General features: G+C 45.0%; 1 protein-coding gene across 2 annotated transcripts in view; it reads left to right on the top strand.

The window, feature by feature from the left end:
- Nucleotides 1-24,798, top strand: part of neto1l (neuropilin (NRP) and tolloid (TLL)-like 1, like) — a 78,844-nt gene that overhangs the window by 46,702 nt on the left and 7,344 nt on the right. For both annotated transcript variants that reach the window (XM_076290838.1, XM_076290837.1), the window contains 2 exons: nucleotides 11,567-11,795; nucleotides 24,036-24,149. In XM_076290838.1, coding sequence (XP_076146953.1) covers nucleotides 11,567-11,795; nucleotides 24,036-24,149 — 343 coding nt within the window. The remainder of the gene's footprint in view (nucleotides 1-11,566; nucleotides 11,796-24,035; nucleotides 24,150-24,798) is intronic.

Here is a 24,798-nt window from a genome sequence, read left to right as displayed (position 1 = left end):
GTGGTTGACTTTGGACTACTGTAGATAGATTTGACATAAAGATAGCAGATCGTCAGCTGAGAAATTAACAAGGACCAAGCGCACAATGTTACTGAAAATCCAGACTCGAATAACCAGCATAGTATGAAATCTAACATTCTGTTTTTGCTATTTATATTATCTTCATATATTTTGCACCAAATCATTTTATTTGGTGCAAAATAATGTGGAAGGAAGCATCTGTGCTATATTTTAACCAGCATGTTGTAAACCAGCACAGTCCCACAGCAGGCTCAACCTCGCAACCTTAGAGGCGATAGCCCATGTGTGCTAGCATCTGTCGCTGTTGTGTCTCGATTGGGGAGGGAGGATTAGCCTACGCACTGCACTGGGCCTGCTGACCTCTGTTACACTGACGTGGGTCTCTGTTCTTTTGGACACCTGGGGTCTGGGGCTCAGCTGGGCCGTTTGCTACAACTCGCCCTGGCCTCGCTTTGGCCTCGCCCTGGCCTCATTCATTCATAAATACTCTCCGGTGTGTCATGTCATGTGGTCTAAAAGACGGCATCCATCATACACATACTGGCACAGTAGAACCAGGTTGCATTTTAATGCAGATTCTCAGCATTAAAATGTATCGTCCCTATGAAACAAACAAGCAAATGAATGAATGAATGAATGAATGAATGAGTGAATGAATGAATGAACACACTGACACTCTAGGTCCAGGCTAGATTCTGAGCACTTGGACCTGATACTCCAAATATATCAGAGGTGGAAATCACAGATGATTTGACTAATTATCTGGTTGACGAGTTATGCCAATTAGAATCAACTAAACCCGCCAGATCCTAGCCCTGCATATGCCAGATCTGTTCCAAAGGAGCTGCCCTCGGAGGATTCAGTCAGCCACACTGCAGCAGAGAGGTTTATTGTCCTCTGTAAAGGTCAGTAGGATGCAGAAGGGTTTATTTGGGGTCAGACAAGGTTTTAATCAGGAGACTGGTGCCAGGGGACACTTTACAGCTTATGAAAACCTTCTGTCAGCCCACTGTTTGCCTTGCAATGCAATAGCATGACCTTTGGCTTTACAGAGCCATGCAAACACTCGCCCACTCACACACATATAACAAGGAATCAGGGAAGCATGCCGTCATATGCAGTAACACAAATAAAGACACAAGCATTAAACATTAAACATGCCTACACTTTTGTATACAGGGTATCCAATCTTGTGAAGCAGTGATCCAATCAGAAAATCACAAACACACACACACACACACACTAGAGTTCTCAACGGGTCGGGTCGGCCCGACAAACCCGACGGGACCCGCAGGTTCGGGCCGGGTTCGGGTCGAAAATATAAGCAAATGACTCGGGTCGGGTCGGACCTCGGGCTTAATCTTTTCTGCTCAGTGAAAAAAAAACATTTATTAATCATCGCAGCTGTTCACCGTAAAGAAAGTCTGCTGCTGCGTGCAACGTGCGTGCACGCCTTTAGCCTGGAGAAGAAGATGGAGTTGGTGAAAAGTAGGCTGAACTTGCCGCAGGTGAATTCACCGTCGCTACTACAGGAGTGGGGAAATCAGAGGTCTGGAAAGTGTTTGGAGTGGTGCTGGATTCTGATGAAAATTCTGCAGGTTATGTGCAATGCTCAAAATGCAAGGTGCTGATTAAATATGTGACCCCGCAAGGCGAAACCAGTCGCTTTGGTAAAATTTACAAAATTTAGTTATTGTGCTCACACGAACGGCCATGAACTAAGCTTTCCAACGATATGTATATCGAGGGTAGGCCTATTGCAAAAAGTATCGCTAAGATAACCGCATCCAAAGTTGGCATGGTTCTTCCGTCACGATACGCCAGAAGAGGAGAAAATCACCGTTTTAAGTAAATTGTCACGCTAATGTGTTGAATCTTCACCTAAATAAAGTCAGGGTTTAATAGTCAAAACGTAGCCTATGTTTTACGTCGGGCCGCGGGCCGGGTTCGGGCAGATATTCATGTTGATGTGTCGGGTTACATCGGGTCCGGGCTTTAAAAGCCACGGGCCGGGTCGGGTCGGGTTGTAATTTTCAGGCCCGTTGAGAACTCTAACACACACACACACACACACACACAGACACTCTCTCTCTCTCTCTCTCAGAAAATCACAAACACACACACACACACACACACACTCTCTCTCTCTCTCTTTTTCTCTCTCTCTCTCTCTCTCTCACACACACACACACACAGACACACACGCTCACCAAATCTGTTGTCTTCCTTTCATTCCTTCCATTAATTGCATTTTTCCCAGGCAGGCAGGCAGACAGATAGGCAGGCAGGTAGAGAGACAGGCAGCCAGGCAGGCAGGTAGACAGACACACTCTCAGGCAGACAGGCAGGAGAATTGGGATGTTTTGGGGTGCTTGTAATTTATTCCTCCGACTGCTCTCCTTGTTGCCACTGGGGCGCGAGCAGAGATAGCGAGGACTCAGACCCAGCTAACAATGCAGCCATTAGTTTTATTTAATTGCTTTTCTTTGCGCAGGTCACTCTCGCTCCCTTCCCCAATCAGCCCTGATCCCTCACTGTCACTTGGCTACGCTGAGGAAACAGGGGTGCTTACCCTTCCATTATGAGCTGGGGAGAGATCGACCTGGATCCCCGACGGTGGGGAACGAGGGAGCGACGGATGGGAGTGAGAGAGAGAGGGAGAGAGAGAGGGAGAGATGGGGAAAAGCACACACAAATTAGGCAAACATCACAGTTTTCTGTCTGTGTATGTGTGTGTGTGTGTGTGTGTGTGCTTGTGTGTGTGTGTATTTGTGTGTGTGTGTGTGTGTGTGTGCGTGTGTATTTGTGTGTGTGTGTGTGTGTGCGTGTGTGTGTGTATTTGTGTGTGTGTGTGTGCGTGTGTGTGTGTATTTGTGTGTGTGTGTGTGTGTGTGTGTGTGCGTGTGTGTGTGTATTTGTGTGTGTGTGTGTGTGTGTGTGTGTGTGTGTGTGTGTGTGTGTGTGTGTGTGTGCGTGTGGTTGGGAGGGACGGAGGACTGCTGGTTTTTGCTGCAGGTTTTAGTATGGCCTCTGTGGTGTTTGTGTGTGTGTGTGTGTGTGTAGGCTTTTGTCAGCTAGTGTGTAGGTGTGTGTGCCTGCATGTTTGTGTGCCTGCATGTGTGTGTTCCTATGTGTGTGTGTTTACTGTATGTGTGTTAAATTGTAGACAGATGGAAAGAAAGAGATAGAGCAAGAACCATGACAGTGTGTATACGGATGCTTGCTTATGTTCGGTGTGTGTGTGTGTGTATGTGTGCGGTGCGTGTGTGTGTGTGTGTGTGTGTGTGTGTGTGTGTGTGTGTGTGTGTGTGTGTGTGTGTGGTCCGGCTTGGTTTCCCCCTGCTGTTTGCACACTTCATCAATCCCTCTCTCCCCCAGCTTGCTGCTTTATTGCCTCCTTGGCACCAGTGGCACAGATGGATGCCACCCACCTCTCCAGCCAGCCGCAGAGCTTATCAATAATTTCATTCCTACTCAGCAGGGAGCTCACAGAGGCCTTCAGACATGTCCAGTTACGTGCCACACTCATATACAGACACACACACACACACACACTCACGTATACACACACAAACACACACACAGACACATACACTTACACACACAGACACACACACACACACCAGTGTTTCCCCTACAATGTATTCATCAGCGGCGCAGCGCCACTGCTGGAAATCAAGCGCCACTGCAAAAAATTGCCTAATTAAAAAAAAAAAAAGACGCAAGTGAACTTCAGGAACAGCTGCCGTTCGTTCAGGTTTCATGTCAACAAATAATAGTAGGCTAACGTTGAAGGCGCAGTCAGGATTCCACAGGAGATCACGCTTGTTTGTGTTTATGTTTAAGTTTATTAGCAGACGCATTTTTGTGTAAGAAAACGTAGCCTACATTATGTTAACCAAGGAACCAAATTAAACACGCCAGCGAGATAGCTGCCCCTACCTTCAGTAGCCTATTCCCAGATAAATTCCACGCATTGTTTCGTTTTTGTTTGTCATACAGGCAATGATTTCAAGCCGTGTTGCTAATACCTAGGCTGTGAAACTAAGGTCTAGCTAGCCTACTGGTGGGTTTAATTGAATTTGAGTAATAGGATACGCAACCATTTACACAGTGTTTCCTCTAGGATTTTTTTAAGCAGTGGGGGCAGGCCCCACAACAACCCCCCCCCCCCCCCCCCCCACGACACATACATAAAAATATATATTTTTTTATAGCCTATAATTTAGTATGAAAAGTATTTCTTTTAAAATATGAATTGCTTAAAAATACTGCTAATTTTATGCAGTTTAACAAATGTATAAATTGTGCACTGTCGCTTTAATTCACGTTTATTTCTCAATGATCGATCTTCTGCCTGCTCCGCTATGGCTAGTGCTGTACCTACGGCTGGGCCCTCTCACAGTTTTTAAATGGTCAGTAGTGGGAACTACTGTTGCCTTCATGATTTCCTTTTAAAAGTTTCTTATAAGAAGGATATATCAATTATCAACAATGACAAGCCAGCTGGAACCTGCGGGTCTCTCCCTCTCGTGAGTGCAGACGCTTTCCCAATTAAATGGATCACATAATGTTCACGTTAGATCTGCTGCAAAGGAGTTAACTTAGTTTAACATGATGTTATCTCGATTTAACATGATGTTTTGACATTGACATTGCGAACGTTCTCTAAGGAGAGTGAAAAGCAGTTTGCAGTAAGGCTAACCAACGTCGTCTCTATCGCAGGAAAAAAATAGCGAGCAGCCTGATAACCAAATGAAATGCTCGGCGGGCCGGATGAAAATGCTCGGCGGGCCGCAGTTTGCCCAACCCTGGCCTAGGCTAAGCATTCTGTAGCCTAATTCGTTTTAGCAACAAGGGTAACAAACGTTTAGGTCGTGCGGCCTTTGTGCGTCTGTGTAGCCCAAATTATTAAAAAATAAACTTTTCCGTGTCATACAACACAACTATTTATTTTAACATCATTACATCTATTACTACATCTATAGACTATTTCCAATTTGTATTATATTAGTGACTCACTTATCGTTTTAATGTTTCCAGATGTTTGATATCAGGACGTGAGCTGTCAGAACTGACAAGTTGAACGTTGTCTTATTAAAACGGACCCACCGCGGTGACGTTTTTGGTGGAGGTGTTGTTTAATAGTGAGTCACTCAGAAGAAAGCAAACGTTTGGACAATAAGCACATCCATACACTATGTGGAGGTAAACTGGACAGCCCCAAACCTCTGAATAGTTCTGCTTGTTGTTAAATTGCAATGTTAGCGGCTGCCAACGGGGGGTGCATAATGTCGGCAGGATCATTTAAAAGGCAACTGCGACTATTGTGCGTCTGTCCCATTTCTGATACCGTGGGGGAAGAAAATTAAACCGTGGCGGGCCGCCACTACCAAATCAACATAGAGGAAACACTGATTTACATCTGAGATAGTTTGTAATTCCTGTAGAGCTCACCAAAATTATAGATATGATACAAGACACTTATCTGCTATAATCCAAGATAGATTTTCTTCGAGTTTTTGTGCATTTATTTTACCAAATGACATGGGAAATATAATTCATTTAATCCACATATGCACCATGCACAACAACGCTACTAAGTTAGCTTAAAACCTTGAGAATCAAGCAAGGTGTCACGGCATTAAAGTGACAGGCACTCAATTCGACTTGCACAGCACCTGACATGAAAGAGAAGTCTATATAGTTTATACAGTGCTGTGCAAAAGTTAAGACACCCATGCTGAAATTGACTAAAGGGAGGAATAAAAATACTTTGCCTTTTGTCTTAATGCCTTAATTAAAAAAAAATAGGACATAAATTAATTTTTAATGTATCATGTATCGTAAATAAACAAATGTTATTATATAAATAAATGTCTTAACTTATGCACAGCACTGTATATTCTAAATAGTAATAGTTTGTACAGTGGCCTACAGTGTACCGTTGTACAGTGGCTAATTACTAATAATGTAAATGAAAAAGGTGAAAGAAAAACATGAATAATCCTGTTCAAGTACTGCAATTATCATGCTTTGTAAATGCTTGTGTTGATGGTTATGTCATAATTTGTAACTCAATCTGTCCATTTCTTTCACAAAATCCACCAGAAGTCACCATTTCAGGAATCATTTTTTCAAATGTTTCTCTTTTTTTGGGGGGGGGGGGGCTTCCTACGATCAACAGCACCGCTGCTGGAAAATTTTCTAGGGGAAACACTGCACACACACACACACACACACACACAGACACACATGCACACACACACACACACACACACACACACACACACACACACACGTGCAGGCATGCTCACACACACACACTCTCACGCACACACACACAAGCATGCACACAATCACTGTGCCCGTTCCGCATGCCCTTTTTGCCGTGCCATCAATCGGCGTACTGTCACTCTCCCATCCACTACTGTGTTATTATGCAACGCTTGGCTGATAATACTTGTGTTATAATATGATTTATTAGCCCTGCCATTGATTTGGGTGATATCCGATGTCCTTCCCAGGGCACAAATCAAAATGATTCGTCCTTGTCTCTCCCTGCCAGAGGTTCCTCTTTGCAAAATGGGAATGTGCTTTTATTAGCTGGCCAGTGACAGTTCAAGCAAGGCTGAAAGACAGCGGGGTTTAGTTATATGACAAGGGGGTGTTTCCCTGATTATCAAAGCCCAGCAGCACAGTGGCAGCCGCGGAAGTTGGTGTGGCCCCTGCTCAAACGTTATGGTATACGCAATAGACTTTTATTGATCCTGCTGTCCCACTTAGTGAGATTACTTGACAGGGTGCTGGCCAGTCACTGTGTGAATGCATCCCAGACAGATCATAAGTCATTGGAAGAAGCAGAGCTAATGTCTCATCACGGGGCGCTTAGGCATATTTTCCGATGAGTCAAGACTTCTTGTTACGCTGAGACTGCGGTGTTTGTTTATTGTTTTTTTTTTTTTTCTCGTTTGTGTTGGCCTCCATGGCTGAAGTATTTCAGTTAAATCAGCGTCATATCTGACTAGCTCAGATATCGCCGGGGGGCTGTTTATTTTAAGTGCAGATGAGGAGGGCTTTGTGTGTGTGTGTCTGTGTGTGTGTGTGTGTGTGTGTGTGTGTGTGTGTGTGTGTGTGTGTGTGTGTGTGTGTGTGTGTGTGTGTGTGTGTCCTCCTCTGCCTCCCAGGGCCCTTGTGTTTTTCTCACACTATTTGGCACAGGAGTCTTCAGCCTAGTCCAGTAATACACACATGCAAGACATGTATGATTTGATACCTTACCCTATGCATCCATACTCTCTCTCTATTCCTCATGCAGTCCCCTCCATAGAGACCTCTTGCAGAGGTATACAGTAGGAGAGTGTTTCCTGATATGCTCCAGCTGTCTCTAGCATCAGATGGTACGGGCTACAAATTAGTCAGTGCAGAGTACGTGAGCTGCACGTCAAATGCATCCATGAGAATGGTACACACTGGTGCACACACACTCACACTCTGTCTATCTCTCTCTCTCTCTCTCTCCCCCCTCTCTCTCCCTCTCACCACTGCTGCCATTCATGCAGTTACCCACTCACATGAGAGCATATACAAAAAAGGCCACACCTAACACAATGCTACCCCAACTCCTGATACAGGCCATGGTTATCTCAAGCCTTGACTAACGGGCCTCCTGGCATGCACAGTGAAACCCTTGCAGATGATCCAGAAAGCAGTGGCATGTTTGTTCAACCAACCCAAAAGGGCTCATGTTACAAGAGACTTTATAATGAGGAGACATAGCTCTCAAAGAATCCTCTATAGAAATGTACAGGGACAGCCTTAATTTAGTGATGTGGGGGGAGATATTCATACAAATCAATTCAGATTTAAACATGTACTATGTCAATATGACTGTCCTGTTTACAGTTATGTATGCATCCCCATTCACCAAAATGGAGCAGATTTTACCCCACTGCTCATCGAGCTCAACTGGATACTTTTTGCCACCTAGATCAAATTCAGATCACCAATGCTGGCCTACAAATTGATCTACTGTTCTGTACCCACTTATTTGAATGCTCTCAGGAAGGCGTATGCTACAATCCGACCACGGCACTCTTCCAAAGAATGGCGCCTGGCAGTGCTGCCAGCACGCTTACGGCAATCCTAGTTCCCCCATGGTGGAACACGCTACCAGTTGCTACTAGAGCAGGGACGTCTCTGTATATCTTCAAAGACCTCTTGAAGACCCAGCTCTTCCAAGAGTACCTACTCTCCTAACACCACTAACAACCTAACTTTACCAAGACCTTTTTTATCCTGTCAATCCCTCTTATCTATGTTCCTGACGTAACTCGACTCTGAACTGTCGAACTGAAGAGTATTCTACTCTTATACAATGTATACTTATAGTTCATTGTTATAGTTGATGATGATTGTCTCCTATTTGCACTGAACCTTGATTGCACCCTATTTTTTGTAAGTTGCTTTGGATAAAACCATCAACTTGCAACTTGTAAATGAATACATGTAATGTAAAGGGAAATTGGGCTAGTGTTACATAGACCCACACTCACGTATACACACACACTCAATCATTTTCACACATTTTCAGAATTTTTCTGAATTTTTGCTCTTAACCACGTACAGGCAAACTCATAGTTTTACACACATATGTGCACAAATATGCACACACACACACACACACACAAAACAAAGGCGTCACCCCCCCCCCAAAGGTTGCCTCTGTGATGCAGGCCGTCTGGGATGAGCCATTGAAAGCTCTGGGTGAAAATAAATAATTGAAATGTGGCGGCCAAGGTGACTAATTAGAGGACCCTTGAGCAATCAAGCTGAGCGGCAGAGAGATTGGCGGGGGAGAGAGCAGTGCAGTGGAATGTTCGGGGATGATCCCCCAAGAGGTGGTGGAAAGGCAGGAAGATTAGCGGAAGTGCTCCCCAAGCACCCCACACTGATTTTGGGAGCCAGGTCGCTGACTTTGATCCCCAGACTAAGGCCTCCTGGAGCTGTCTTTGTGTGTGCAGACATTTCAGGTGCAACATTTTTGCAATCACACTCACACAAATGATACTTTCAACTTATTTATTTTTTCCGCTGTGTGAGAGCATTTAGTTATTTATTTTCTCCCTGATGTGAGAGTGTTTGCCAGTCATTGAAGGCTAAACGAGGCATCCTCATTCGCTCTTTTTCCTGAAGCTTGCTCATCTGTTGCAAGGGTGTCATAATTGCAGGCTTTACATGCAGCTCAAATTAGCTTAAGCTCCGAGTGATGTCCTGCCCATATTTATGAAATCGAGAGATACCAGCCCAGGGTATCTTATCACCAAGTGTATGTGTGAGGGATTGTCTTTCTATTTTGCCTCCTAGTGTTAAATGGATATGATGGTTATGGTTATTAGATTTGGCAGACGCTTTTGTCCACAAATAACAACAATACAATAGTTACATTTAACAGTTAACTATTTAAAAAGTTGGTAAGACTACATTAACATTTTATAAATTGTCTTTAGTCTGTCTGTCTTTCTATTGTATATATTTCTAGTCTATCTAACGATACAGCTCAGTAATTGCTGTATCGGTCAGAATAGGGGCTAGTGTCTGGGTGTTGCACCTACCGTATCGCGATCACAGAAATGCCTCATTCAGTGCTTTTTCACAGATGTCCGGTAAGGGTGTGTTGGTTGAGTTGAGCCTCCCCTTTTTTGGCTCAGTGATTGATGCTGTGTCACCAGTGAGAACAAAGGAATCAATGTGAACCTGGCGAGCTCGGAGAGACGAGTCAGTGATCAGTGAGCAAGATGCTATCTGCATGATCCATTACCCTCATTTGGGCTTTATGATCACTTCGATTTGACCAGATACTCCGGTGAGACTCCATGAGGGCGCTTTAGAGGACTTCGGCTCGCATCTGTGACAGGGGAGAACAGAAGAGAAGAAGAATTTGTCAAGGGCCGTAAATAGCCTGTGCATGAAAACAAATTTGTGTCTGTGCCTGTATTTTGGTGTGTGTGTGTGTGTGTGTTTGTGTGAGTGAGTGTATATGTGTGTGTGTGTGTGTGTGTGTGTGTGTGTTTGTGTGCGCTCACATCTACCCTAATGCCATGGCATGCGAAGTAGCGCAAAATGTGTGAAACGGGCTGTGTGGGGGAATTTCCATATCTCATTTCTCCAGGAAATATCCGGCTGGAGCGTGGTGCTCCGCACGTAGTCGTTTTTTTGTGTTGCAGCCAGCTTTCGCGAGTTGCCCCTGTTGTTCAGGACAGGCCTGCTGAAAAAGCATCACTCCCAAGTTTTCCTGAGAGGTGCAGATTGTTCCAGAACCATTTATAACGTCAAGAGGTGTGTGTGTGGGTGTGTTGATGTGAGAAAGGGCATCGCCACCTCTTCACCTGTGACACTCACACAAAGGCCCTGGACAGGCACTGACTCTCGGAAGCCTGAATCTGGCACGGATCTGGCACGGATCTGGTTATCTTCTGGCTGTCTTCCACTCTCTATCTGGCAGTGTTGAGATGCGTGCGGTCGTAAAACGTGCTCAGAATTCAGTGCACTTGTGGGGAATTAGCCACACATAAACAGGCTAGCGCTGTCTCTCTCTCTCTCTCTCTCTCTCTCTCTCTCTCTCTCTCTATTTCTCTCCCTCTCTCTCTCTCTTTCTTTCTCTCGCTCTCCTCTCCTCTTGAGCGATCTGTCCATGTCCTGCCAAGTTGAGAGTGGAGACCCTTCATTCGTTTCTCTTTAACTCCCACTTCATTTCACTTCAATGCCATTCATCTTTAGGGGCGCTAAAGTCCTCCACCGGCTTGTCATGATGGGGTGTTGAGTGCTCATTATGATGACGATGATGGTCTGTCTGTGAGTGTGTGTGTGTGTGTGGGGGGGGGGGGTTGTGTGTGTGTGGTCTGGAGTTGTTTATGTGTAAGTTGGTGTGTGTGAGAGTGTTTGTATGTGTGTGTGAGAGAGTGTTTGAGAGAGAGAGAGAGCACTGCACCGCAGGCAGAGATTTAACACAGTAATGGCAGGTAGTGACATTCAAGCTGTCAGAAAGTCTGTCCTCTCGTGTTCAAGTGAAAAGGGTCATTACCAGAATATACTCATTACTGTAAATGGAGAAATGAGCGACCTATCACGTGGCCTGGTGTGAGCTGCCTGCTTTATCGGATATTGAGTGTGCAGGCAGTAGATTGCCAAACCTGCCATCCACTGCAGATTTGCATAGATCCATTGGGACTATAAAAAGCAAATGTATATTAAGCCACTGATCTGTAACACCCAAACGGAGTTCTTCCCTCCAGATGCTGTCGGTGGAAGAGTAGTCTAATGCACCATATATGAAGGAGATGTATGCACTAATCATGATTGATTTGAAGTATTTCTGTACAACTTTAAAACCGTAAAAAACATAAATTTGATTTAGCATGATGTTAGAATGATCTGTAACAGCATAACTTATTCTCTTTATTATTCCCCGTCTCTTTTTTCTCCTTCCTTCTCTCCCTCCCTCTTCCCCCCTTTCCTTCTCTCCTCCACTCTATCTATCTAACAGATCTACTTGCGCTTTCTTGATTACGAGATGCAGAACTCCAACGAGTGCAAGCGTAACTTTGTGGCGGTGTACGACGGCAGCAGCTCGGTGGAGGACTTGAAGAGCAAGTTCTGCAGCACGGTGGCCAACGACGTCATGCTGTTGACAGCGCTGGGTGTGGTCCGCATGTGGGCCGACGAGGGCAGCCGCAAGAGCCGCTTCCGCATCCTGTTTACCACATTCTCAGAGCGTAAGGCTAACCCCTAATTCCTAATCTGTCTTACCACTTTCTCAGAGTGTATAGTGTAATGTGTCCAAAAAACATCATAGGTGTGCCAATATCAGAAAATTAATTGACATTCTAAAGAGTGCATCACAACCAAGCAGTGGTATAAGCAAGTGGTTCATTGCTAACTGCTAATCTTTTGACAACCTTCTAAGAGCGTAAAGCTAAAAGCTAGAGTGGTCACCACTAATCTTTTAACTGAAAGGACGATGATGATTTTCATTAACTCATAGCCGATTAATTTATCTGATGCAACTTCAAAGGTGTGTATCCTGTCTGTCACCATGATATTTATGATGGTGAGCTTCACTACATGGCAAGAGTGAGAGATCCCATGTTAAGTGGTAATGTTTATACTGATAATTTAAGGATAATCAATGATAAATGTATTTTTTTTCATGTAGTGGATGCTGGGATCAGTAGAATAGCATTGTATCAGTGTAAACTTCTTGTAAAACTCTTAATCTCAAATCTTTGAGGTGATAGAGAGACACTAACATTAACATTTATTTATGGGAGATTTTTTCAGATCAATGCACAGCGTAGAGCTGTGTTTCCCAAAAGTATAGTAGCACAACAACCTTCACATCTAAAAAGATACAGTGTTCTAAGTGAATCGGTAGTGATGGTCATTACAGACCAGTGCTTTTAGGAGACCCAGTCATGTACATGTGCACTGCAGGAGGCAGAGTTATTTTATGGTCCTGTTTTGTCTTTTGTTAGAACAGGATCCCTTGTTGTAATTTTCATTCTTGGAGTCAACCCATACAATTTTATCTTCGAACTGACATCCAGGGAGTTCAAGTCTTAATTAGAGTGGTCAGGCACCTCTAACCTTCTTCCTCTATAATTTGCACCCTGCAGATAACTTGATACCACTTACTGCAGTCATGGCATTTTCCCATCATTCTCAGTGTTCTCAGAAAATGGGGTTTGTTGTTTTGTTCATTGCTTCAAGTCAGGGGCGCCTGCAGGAATTAATGCTATGGTACACCCCCCGCCCCCCGCCGCAAAGAAAAATTTCACTTGTGAACAATTTTGTCCGTTTTAGGTCCGTGCATTGGTCAGCAAAAAAGTAGCCTACATAGCATAACAACATCCACATGCAATAATACATAATACAACGACAACGTCTAGAATGACCTATTCATTTGGACAACTTGATACAGCCCTATACAGGCTACCGTATTTTCCGGACTATAAGTCGCTCCGGAGTATAAGTCGCATTAGTCAAAAAATGCGTCATGAACAGGAAAAAAACATATATAAGTCGCACTGGACTATAAGTCGCATTTATTTAGAAATGTATTTCACAAAATCCAAAAACAGAGACTATGTAACTGGACTATTGAGGCCAAAAAGATTAAAGTTAATGAAGACGAAGAAGGAGTGAAGGCAGCCAAGAAGAGGGCCGGAGCGGAGGTGAACAGACGGATACAGACATGGAGCGCAGTAGGCTTACTTTCACTTTCCAGTGTGCATATTAAGTACGTGAAAGATAATTAGTAGCAAAACAGCGATCAAATATTAGCCTACATGGCAGTGAGTTTTGTTTTCAAATGTTTTCATGCATGTCTAGATAACGGGTGAGGAATGTTTAGGAGACAAACTATCGTAAATCTTCAAATTATCGCTGGGGTCTTTTTATTAGGCTGCGCAAAGCACAGGCATGGTTTACTGTTTGATTATATTGCTAAATATCGGGACTGATGACCACTGAAATCTGCGGGGTATTTGATGGTTCACTATTAAGTTTCATGTAAGGGTGTTGGGATTTCCATCCGCTTATTGCGAGATAAGGCATCCGCTTTCATTTATTCATGGAATGTGTGTTGTGCTGAAATGGAAACCTTATTCAGCCTAAATTTACTGTAGTTATTTTTTAATCATGCATTATTTACTTTTTTATAAAATTCGTAGGCTGATTCCTGGCAGCAACAATTGTGTTTAAATGTAGGTTACTGCTTCAGCCTCTGGCAAGCTCAGAAGGGGGCGGCATGCAACTGATAGCTTGAGAGCAACGTGTTGGAGACGTGTAAGACAATGACTTTTCATTGGCAACAATATTAAACCAACCAACAATATAAAATATTAAGAAGAGCTCTTTTATGAGTTAAATTAAAACAAAATTATTACTGGCCTTTATTTGTCCGAATCTGAGGCCCAAACAGAATCCTGGCCGTAATTTGAGGATTTAGGTATGCACGTGTGTTTCAGGCATAGTGCAACCACTAATCTCTGACTGAAAGTGCACAGAACTTGTGCATTTGAGAGCGCTCTCTCGCGGCTAGACAGTAATGTTTCATGTAGGGTTCATGTCAGTTTATATGAATTAACATTTAAAAACATGTTCAATTATATATTTTTTTCATATATAAGTCGCACCTGACTATAAGTCGCAGGGCCAGCCAAACTATGAAAAAAAGTGCGACTTATAGTCCGGAAAATACGGTATTACCTTTAGTTTTGTTCTGTAACGTGACGTCTGGCTTTAGTAACGTTCTGACAAGCACACCAATTGCTTGTTCTTGTACATCTGGAATAACTCCTAGCTTTGCTGCCTCCATCCTTTCTGTTTTCGTTGTCTAAACTTGTGATATCCACGATGAGTATTGAGTTAGTGAATTAGCTCAACATTGTGTGCTGATAACCAGATAGCCGAGTAAAAGAAAACAACAAGTAGCCTATTGCGTGTCTGCGTGCGTATTCTCTCTCCTGCTCAAACAAAATGTGTGCACGTTCATTTTGATAACGTGTTCACTAACTTTACGTAATAGAAAATGGTAAATAGCCTGATGGCATGCAGCTAATGGGATACTGTGCATAGTTGGGACGGTATGGTAGGCGAATTTGGTGTGAATACACACACACAAGGGACATTTTCTCTCGCTGTTGAGTAGCCTGATGGTACGCACAGTGCGTACGGACGTACACCTGCAGGCGCGCCTGCTTCAAGTTAAAAGCTACATTTTGTTGGACAACCACTGGCATGTAAACAAAGACTTTTCTAGGGCAATTTAAAGTGCTCCAGTGTAAACTTCTTTAAAGCAGTTTCTCTTTCTTCGTTTCACATTGTCCCGGCCGGTGGAGGCAATCTAGGTTTAAAGACCCCAAAACAGACTCTGGAAAACAGAATGATCTCTTTAGCCTTTTAATAAAGACAAGGGGCAAACACCCTGTGTCTTGTGACAAAATACAAAAAAAAAACACTGAGACCCTAAAACAGAGGCAAAAAACAAAGCTCACATAAAAGTCTAAAACCCTGAGCTATCAAAACAGAAGGTCAGTCCAGTGTCATAAGCTATAAGTAGGCAGATCAATAACATCCAGTAGAATCCAAAACAACAGGCAATAGGTTCATAGACAGTATGTGAAAACCTGCCATAGAAAAACTTGACACAGCGCTGGGAAATCTTGTGATAATATGGCAAAGAACTAACAAAGCATGTCTTAAAGGGGGACTTGGCAACTATTTCAACGTAATAAACCCGTTTAGAAATCATTTGGATGGTTAAATGACCTGTTCCGGTGAAACTGGTGACTTTCCCCACTGCCCCTAGCGTCCCCAGGCGGAAAACCAACCTTGCAACATTGAGACTACCGTCCCGGAAAGAGAAGTGAGAAACAAGAAACTCGTTTTAAATTGTGTTTCTTACCTTGTAACATCCACATTGTTCTGCCGAACTTAAGCTAACCTTTTCGCTAGCTGGTAAACAAATCCATGTGCTTTATTGTTACCTTTTTCCACAGTTTGAAATAGCATAATGCACAATTTCTCCAGCAGAGAGGGAAATATAGCTAATCCTGCCAAGTTTCCCTTTAGATAGGCATATGAATTAGCAGATGACAGACAAGTGTGCACATCAAATGTTGAATAGTTCTGCAAGCTGTCAGTCAACTGTCGGGAGCATCACAAAGGCCAAAACCAGGAGCTGGAACATGGATTAGGAGGTTGAAGAGGATGCGACACACACCGAAAAAACGAAGAAGTCTCATGGATTGCATTTGACCTTTGAAACAACTGAACCTCACTGGTTCAAAACCACTAACATCGTATGATCTTATTGGTATGCCGGCACAACATCTATACTGTGTGTGTGAGACTAGCATCATATCTCATGGAGCGTCCATGCATGTCACGGCACTGGACTACATATTGCCTTGTTAAAAACAAAGCGTCTGTGAAGAGACTAAATCTAAGTGTTAAAACCTCGCCTGCCCTCTGCCTCAGGCCACTATCTTCCCCTTGTTGCTGCCGTTCCACTGGCATCCTGCTAAACCAAGCACAGGCTCCTGGAAAATAAAACAACTGAGCCATAGGTTAGCTTTTACAGCATGCCATTAGGCAAACACGGCTAGTGTCTCTGCTACATGGAGGTTTATGGGTTTCCGCTGGCTGGAGACTCTGGTCGGGTAGACTGGGGATGTTGCCTGGGCGAGAGCCCAGCCTCCCACTGGGAGATTAGATCCTAAGATCTTTCTGTTTCTTTTCAGTTTTACAAAGCTCCTTCATTAGCTGCTGCTCAGTTGGATAGACTACCAGGGAATTCGACCTGTCCTTCCCCTCTATACCATTGGAAGAATGTGGTTAGGTATTGATGTAGGCATGTTGGATGGCGTTGAAAAGCCCTGGGATGAATTGCTCACTAGTCATTTTCTCTGGCAGTTCAAATGGGATTCCAGCTCACCGACTCATGCACAGCCAATCCCGTCCCTCTGTTCTTTAGTAGCGTGTTTACTAGTGGGGGGAACGAGGAACACCTCAGCTCTAGTTAGCCAACTCATCTCTGCCAAAAATGTTAGCAACCTCCTCTCTCTCTCTTTCTTTCACTCTCTCTCCTTTCTCTCTCTCTCTTTTTCTCTCTCTCTCTCACACACACACATACACACACAAACACACAACACACACACACAAGGGCAGGCACATCTTCAGGAAGTGAAAAGCACTGAAGTGCAGGCTTTCATGTCTCTGTAAACACACGAGACCGTTCAGTCCAAGGCAGCAGTGGGCCCTTTTGTAATGGGAAAGCTTTATGTAGCCACTGCAGTTCAAGAAATACAAGAGACTGCCCCCGCAGTGGACCGCAAAAAAAAAAGCTCTGACAATAACAAATGAGTTCGAAAACCCGGCAAGCAGCAAACCCAGCTGGAGCGCACCTGGCCCCGATCTGGCCCAGACGCTGTCCTGCTCTGCCAGAAGCAAAGCGGCTTCCATAAAAGCTCTCATTAGAGGCTGCTCAGCAGGGGGGGGGGGGGGGTTGGAGACGGGGGGGTGGGGAGGATGGAGTGTAGTGCGCAGGTGCTCGAGCCAGGCATGGGAGAGTGGGGGTCTGGGGGGTGGGGGGATTGTTCATTTCAGGGATGAGCTGCCTCCCGCAGGGACTGCCATTCTGTGGGAGAGCCGAGCTGCGGCGCATGGTGGTGATAGCAGCAGCGGCAATGGCGACACCCACATGCCAGCCAGCCAGGGTCTTTTGATCCACGCCGGTGCCCGGCTGTGCCTGGCGCTGTGCTAACCCACTGCCTGCTGTGCGGGCGCCGCAGTAGGTGCAGTGGTGGTGGTGGGTGGGTGGCGGATCTGGTTAGTCTGAGATGGACTGTGATTGAGATGGAGGAGAGAGGGGAAGGGAAGAGACGGATAAGAGCGTAGGGGGCCCTCAGCAATAACAATGTCATCAGGAGAGATTAGAAAGAAAGAGCGAGAAAAAAAAAGAGAGAGAGAGAGAGAGAGAGAGAGATACAGACAGACAGACAGGGATGAAGATGGAAATACAGCAGGTTAAATAGAAAAATAAGAACAAGCAAAAACACTAGAGGGACAGATACATTAGAACACAGAGTGGGAGAGAGACAGAAAGAGTTATAGAGAGATAGACCTTTCACACATGAATCCCATTTATGCACTTCTTAAATACAATCCTACAGTGGGTACCACTTGGAATTGTCCGGTTTCACGCGTGATTCTCACGGGACCTCATGCGTGAATCATGCGTCTTTTATTTATATTTCCCCAGTGAAGCTGCAATGACCCAAATAACCACAAGTAATACGTTGTAAGTTGTACGTTATAAGTTGTAATACATTATAAGTTGTAATACGTTGTACGTTATAGGTTGTAATACATTTCACGCAGCTGCGTGAATCACAGAAAGCGTGAATGTGAAAGTGTCGTCTGGATGATTGTAGTGGTGCAGGGGAGTGGGGAGAGAAGAGACAGAGTGTCAGAGAAGAGGATAAGACTACAGGGGGCCACAGTACATCGTCAAGTTATGTTGAGTGAGCTCAGCAAGAGAGAGACATCCACAGAGTAGGGGATGTGGTGGAGAACTCTTGGCTGTTTGGTATGAGTGGCTACTTTCTGTGAAAGAACGGGAGGGAGAAAAGTGAGAGAGAGAGAGAGAGATGGAGGGAGAGACAGAAAGAGAGCATATGATGAGCCCCGCTGTGGTCACCATGGCGGGACTGAGAGAGAGAGGCAGAGTGAGAGATAGAGAAAAAGGGAGAGAAAAAGGAATGAAAGGAGCAGCATAAGCCTGCTGGATGGTGTGACATCATGGGAAGAGCTAGAGGAAGGAGGATGCAGATGAAGGGACACCAAAACAGGAACAGCAGCCTGGTTTGGTTGTCAAGAGAGATTAGGGAGTGAGAGAGTGTGTGGGGGGGGGTCACAGCAGCTGCAGCACTATAGCAATGGTGATGGACGACTGTGAGGACGACTGTGTGTGTGTGTGTGTATACGTGTGTGTGTGTTTGTGTACGTGTCTTAGAGAGAGAGAGAGAGGAATAAAGACAGCCAGGGAGAAGAAGAAGAATAGTAATGGAGCCAAAACAGGAATAGTAGCAGTGCTGGACGGTTATTGGTGGTATTGTGAAGTGAAATGATTAGGAGAGAACACACTGCATTGGTGGAGGACAGGAAGACTGGAGAGGTGGAGGTAGAGAGAAAGCAATGGGCACAGAGATATTTTATGAAAGAGAAACAAACAAAAGGAGAGATACATACTGTAACCTGTGAAAAAAAGGAGAAAGAGAGAGAGAGAGAGAGAGAGAGAGAGAGAGAGAGAGAGAGAGCAGTGATGGCAGAGATGAGAATTAGCAAGAGACAGGTCTCAGAAAATGAATGTTTGTGTGTGTGTGTGTGTGTGTGTGTGTGTGTGTGTGTGTGTATGTGTGCACATAATGCATAATGTGCAGCCTGCAGGGTTCATCATTAGAGAGCGCTGCTGGCGGGATCAAACACACAACGCTCGAATAGAGCCACCACAGCCGGAAGCCTCCCTCTTCTAACTGCCCACCAGCACAGACTCTAGCATTAGTAGGTACCATCAGAGAGAGAGAGAGAGAGAGAGAGAGAGAGAGAGTAACTACCCACCAGCACATACTTTAGCATTGGTAAATACCATCAGAAAGAGAGAGAGAGAGAGAGTAACTGCCCACCAGCACAGACTCTAGCATTGGTAAATACCATCAGAAAGAGAGAGAGAGAGAGAGAGAGAGAGAGTAACTGCCCACCAGCAGAGACTCTAGTAGACACCATCAGAGAGAGAGAGAGGCACTAGTATTGGTCAGAAACACCATTAGCTTCAGCATAGACACAAGCAATGAAAAGCAACGCCATGTGCCAGCACAGACAATAGCATTGTTGGTTAATTTAGGGCATGTTGGGCTAGAAATATTTTCAGGCCTCTGTTGATGTCTCACCGGTAGATCAAAGATCAAAGACAGCACCAGACTAACATTAAAGGAGAAATCTGGCGATTTTTCACATAGATCTCCATTTCTCCATTCCTGGATGATTGAACGCATCTATGGGGAAACTGGGGCGCTGTGGAGCTCCCGTTGGCTGAGTCGCCCACTTCCCCACAGTGGTGTAGTCTAGTAAGCTGTAGTGGGTATACTGTGATCAACCCCAAATGTTAATACGTATCCTTGCCTATTCTAAGTGGGTATACTGAGATGGTGATGCTTTTTAAGTGGGTATAGTGTAGGGATGCACCGAATCCAGATTTTTGGGGTTCGGCCGAATACCGAATCCACTGGTTAAGATTCTGCCGAATCCGAAACCGAATACCGAATCCTACTCCATCCTCAGTCCATTAACACAGTAAACACATTTATGAAGTAAATAACATCCACAGCAGTGTATATTTAATTTTATTTTATTTTAACTGCAAATTGAACATGTAGCTCGACTAGAATCACCTTCTTTGGACTGAAAGTACTGCCAAACAACACTTTTTCTGCTCGAGTTCCATTTTCACTTTCTCACTCACACAGCCTGAGCTACTGCATTCGAACGGGCCACCTACGTAAACACCTTCCTATAATCAAAGGCGGCGTCATGACGTCGACCAGTGTAGCACGCATAGTGTAAGCGTAGGGTTCGGTTCGGTGGGGAAAAATTCTAAGGTTCGGCAGAAACCGAACCCCGTCAAAAAATCCAATATTCGGCCGAATCCGAAACCGAATCCTGGATTCGGTGCATCCCTAGTATAGTGCATACTGCAGTCCTGTGTATCACAAAGACTACACGACTGCTTTCCCACTCAGTTTATGCAAATATTTAATCCCCAAATATGTTGCTTCACCACTAAAACAATTTCAAAGATCTTATTTAATACATTAATAAATAACAATAGATGGGAATATATTTTTTGGATGTGTTTTCAAGTGGATAACCGCAGGACCAGCACCATGAGCTGGGTGTCCCTTCAACGTCCCCGTAGGGCCCACTTCAGGACACAGCGGCCTGTCTCCGCTCTGAGAGCCTCACAGTGATGGGAGAGGATAAGACAGAATCAGCTGTGAGGCCATTTGGGCACATAGAGGGCTGTCATTGTTGCTGCGACAGTGTTATCCTTAGCGGTAGCGTGAAGAAAATGTGCACCCACAAACACGCACAAGACATGTGACTTCACAGAGAGGGTGGTGCCGTTGAGCACAGTCTCTGTTCATAGCCCTATATCTGATACAAACACATACATACACACATACACACACACACACACACAAACACACACACTGCTCACTGTGTGCTGTGTGTTTCACTAATTGACGGATTGGGATAAATGCAGAGACCAAATTTCCCTCACGGGATCAAAAGAGTATATATACTTATACATACACAGACACAGACACACACCCGGACTTCACAAATTATGTCTCCATATTTGAGTGGTTCAGAGCTGCAGTCCTTTCTCCTGCTGTGCGTCTTCTGGAATGGCAGTGTCTCTCTCTGTCGAGCGGCTTAGTAGGGTAGTGTGGTGTGGGGCAGGGGTGTGGGGTATAGGGGAGGGGAGTGGAGCGGAGAGGAGGGGTAGCATGGGGGTGAATGTAGAGGTGAATGGGGTTCCTGTAATGCCTTCTGTGAGGATAGGGTGCTCCACAAATCCGTGGGCTCACGCAGCTGTGCATTGCCATCAGCCTGTGTGTGTGTGTGTGTGTGTGTGTGTGTGTGTGTGTGTGCATGAAAAGCGCTGGGTGGATTTGTGTGGGAACCAGTGTCCTTTGTGCAGCCTAGCAAGTGAATGAACATGCGGATGTGCGGTTGCCCGGGAAACACCCCTGCGTAAGTTGCTCAGAGAGGAGCTGGAGTGAGCGGGCAGAGACTTGAGACCACCACCTGCCGAGCCCCGTTATGCTAACGGCCGGCTGCCTCTGCAGCGCAGGTAGCTGATCTCTCTCTCTCTCTCGCTCTCTCTCTCTTTCTCTCTCTCTCTCTTTCTCTCTCTCTCTCTCTCTCTCTTTCTCTCTCTAACCCTTTCTGTTATAATGTATCTATCTCTGATTTTCTCCCTCCTACTGTTTTTGTTTGGGCTTATTTCTCTGGTTTGTATTTCACCTGCTGTATTTCCATCTTCATCCCTTTCTGTATTTCTCTATATTTCTCTCTTTCTCTCTCTATCTCTCTCTCTTTCTCTCTCTTTCTATCTCTCTCTCCCTCTCTCTCTCTCTCTCTTTCCCCCCTCTCTGTCAGTTTGTCTGGTTATGCCAGCACACACTAAGATAAATTCAGTCACAGTGGTGAAGTTTAAATCAGCCAAGGAGCACACATTAGCGCAGCACATTATTCTTATCTCATCACTGGATGGACACATGGGCTCTCAGGAACCTCATCAGGCAGACAAAGGAGCTTTTTTATCGTAACCTTCACCTCCTGGCCATTAATTAAGAGGCAGTGGAGAACGTGGAGAGCGGGGATTACTTAACCAAAGGAAGAGCCACGTACGGTTCCATCCTTAAACCCCAGAGAGGCTCCTGGGTTCTGCAACAACACGGGCCCTGCTGTGTCCATTATGGAGATGCCAGGGATGGGATATTGGGTTCAGCCGCTCAATTACGTTCTAATATATGCAGTGAGGGGATGAGGGGAGTGTGGGCACGTGAGGGAAAAAGGCCACCGTTATTATAAGATCACCGGAAGATAATTCCTCTGGAGATTAGTCCCTGGACTCCCAGTCCAGTTGCTGCAGCAGATGTAGACAAGCAGCCAGAGTCCTGCAGTGCCATCCTGTGGTGAGTGGTGGTACTGCAGGGGAGACTCAAGGCCACTAGGGGGAGACTGAGGGAAGAATTCTTCTAATTTTATTATTCACCTCAGATAAGTAAAAGTAGCTATACACTGTAGAGGCTGAATCTGTAGTGACCTTTTGTTTGTGAAACAACCCAACTTGGGAGGCTGCAGGGGTCTGCTGTTGCAAGAGCAGGCAACAAACTTGATATACTTCTCCCCCAATAAATAATCAATTATTGTGTGTCAACAGCATGACAGCGTCTGACATGGCATAGTGTGGGGTAGGGTGGCCAGCCTGCAGGGCCTGCCACAGCTGCTGTTGATGCGTGAGTGCATTATCAGCAAAAGGGCTGATTGGAAGGGAAGTGAGCCACTGCTTCTGAAAGTCACCTTGCCATTTAATTATCGTTCCACCATGCTGGAGTGCCACACATTACAACACGGTTCTCTCGCTCTCTCACTCCTCTCTCTCTCTCTCTATCTGTTTTTTTTTTAATTGGATCACATCCTGTCGGATCATCGCTGGCTTTCATCTCTGGCTTTTATGATTATGGGCCACGCTGCCATACGGCGCTGTAGATCCAGCCCCGGACGCAGTGGCGGGCACGCTCACGCGTGGAACATGCCAAACAAGCATCTCCAATTAGGCCTCGCGCGCTGAAGAAAGTGCCTTTAGCCTCTGTGTAAAACTGCCCATGGTGTCAATTTCAATTACAACGACACAAGGTGCGTTCTCCATGACAGCCTCAGTTGCCCTCAAAAAAGCTGTTTCAATACTTTTAGTAATATATTTATTTTGCGTCCCTTTTTACTTATGTATGAACCGGCTTTGACCGGTGAGAGAGAATGCAGTGTTCTCCATCACCACATTTCGTTGCATCAGACAGCTGCAGTTAGGGCACGGCTACTCTTTGCGAACCCTCTCTGGACGATTGGATGGGTCTCATCTCTGCACAAGGCCGGCGCTTCTCCCCTCGAGGTGGACTTGCTTCCCATGCATATTTGAAGAGAAGGATTAAAATTAATGCGCCATAGTGGTGCCCGGCAAATCTTCACAAGATGTGCTTCACTGACCAGTGTGCTTCTAAATCGAAGCACGGTCTCAGTGAACTGTCCGTAGAGACTGACGTGAGATACATGTAGGGATCCTCCACACTGCTATTTCTATGTCCTGAACATGTCATACTGCTATGAGTTATATAGTAAGTGACAGGGCTGTACCAAATGTGTATTAGTAGGCTACCAAATCACTGCAGCACGAACCTCAAGGTCCAATACATGCCTGCATACTGAGAATATACTGTATATCAGTAAATATGGATAAACGCAATGCTCATTCTCATTCGGATAGATGGAGCAAACCTTTTTCAAGGAGGGGATTGTACTGAGAGTGCTGGGGTGTCTGGTTTGATTTTCTGATTTTTTTTTTTAAATGGCCAGGTCATGTAGGTGGGCTGTTCATAGAATTTTTGTTAAGGTCAGGAAGGTCATGACTCACTCCAGGCTAGCGTGATGCATTTCTCCTGTGTGTCTTTTTCTTTGTATACAAACCATGGTGTCCAAACCGTGGTACAAACCGAACTGTGACTTCTCTGTACCGTTACACCCCTAGTAAGTGAGTGTGAATGATGTGGTAGAAGTCTGTAACATGGTCTGAATATAACTGTATTATGTGTCTTGTTTCTCCTCAGCTCCATGTGATGCAGACACATTCTTCTGTCACAGCAACATGTGCATCAACAACTCACTGGTGTGCAACGGCATTCAGAACTGCGTCTATCCCTGGGATGAGAACCACTGCAAAGGTAAGCAAGTGTGACCTCACAGTCCATACTGACCTGCGTTTCAGCTGACCACAGTTGGACAGAGGGAAAAGGTTGACTTCTTTGTTGACTTAATTTGTTTTGACTCACTTCATTCACCTCTTGGTTTTGACTTATTTTGTTCACGTACAGTTTGTTTTGACCTAATTTGTTGATGGAAAATGATGCATGCCCCTCACAGGTGCTTCCCTTTCATTCTCATTCAGATGTTCTTTCACCCTCTGTGACTGTGCTGACCCGGACAGTAAACAAATCACTGAACAGTCGTGACCCAAAGCACTGAATATTCCCATAGTTTCCCAGTTACGTACCAAAACAAAGCACTGAATATTGCCATAGTTTCCCACTCAGGTATCAAAACACAGCCCTGATTATTCCCGTAGTTTCCCCACACACAATATGCAAACTCTCTCTGCCTGCCATCAGCAGACCTAATGAATTGTGCAGTTGTGAAGACTGTAATGGAGGTTGGTGGGTGTCTTGGCGCTTCTCCTCCTCTTGTTAAGGCAGCCGTAATGGCTGCCTTATTGACATAACGGCCTCCAACTCGGTGTGGGACTGCACTTATGAGCGCTGATGGGGCCGGTGCGACTCCTCGCAGCAGTTCTGTCCAGGAATGACGGATGATTTG

Source organism: Alosa pseudoharengus, unplaced genomic scaffold, assembly GCF_046254945.1.
Source record: "Alosa pseudoharengus isolate Yale_2024_CS ecotype anadromous, Long Island Sound unplaced genomic scaffold, YU_APseudo_1.1 YU_APseudo_1.1_scf_18, whole genome shotgun sequence".
Taxonomy (NCBI): domain Eukaryota; kingdom Metazoa; phylum Chordata; class Actinopteri; order Clupeiformes; family Clupeidae; genus Alosa; species Alosa pseudoharengus.
Note: the sequence above shows the minus strand (reverse complement) of the source record. Positions and strands in the feature narration are given on the sequence as shown.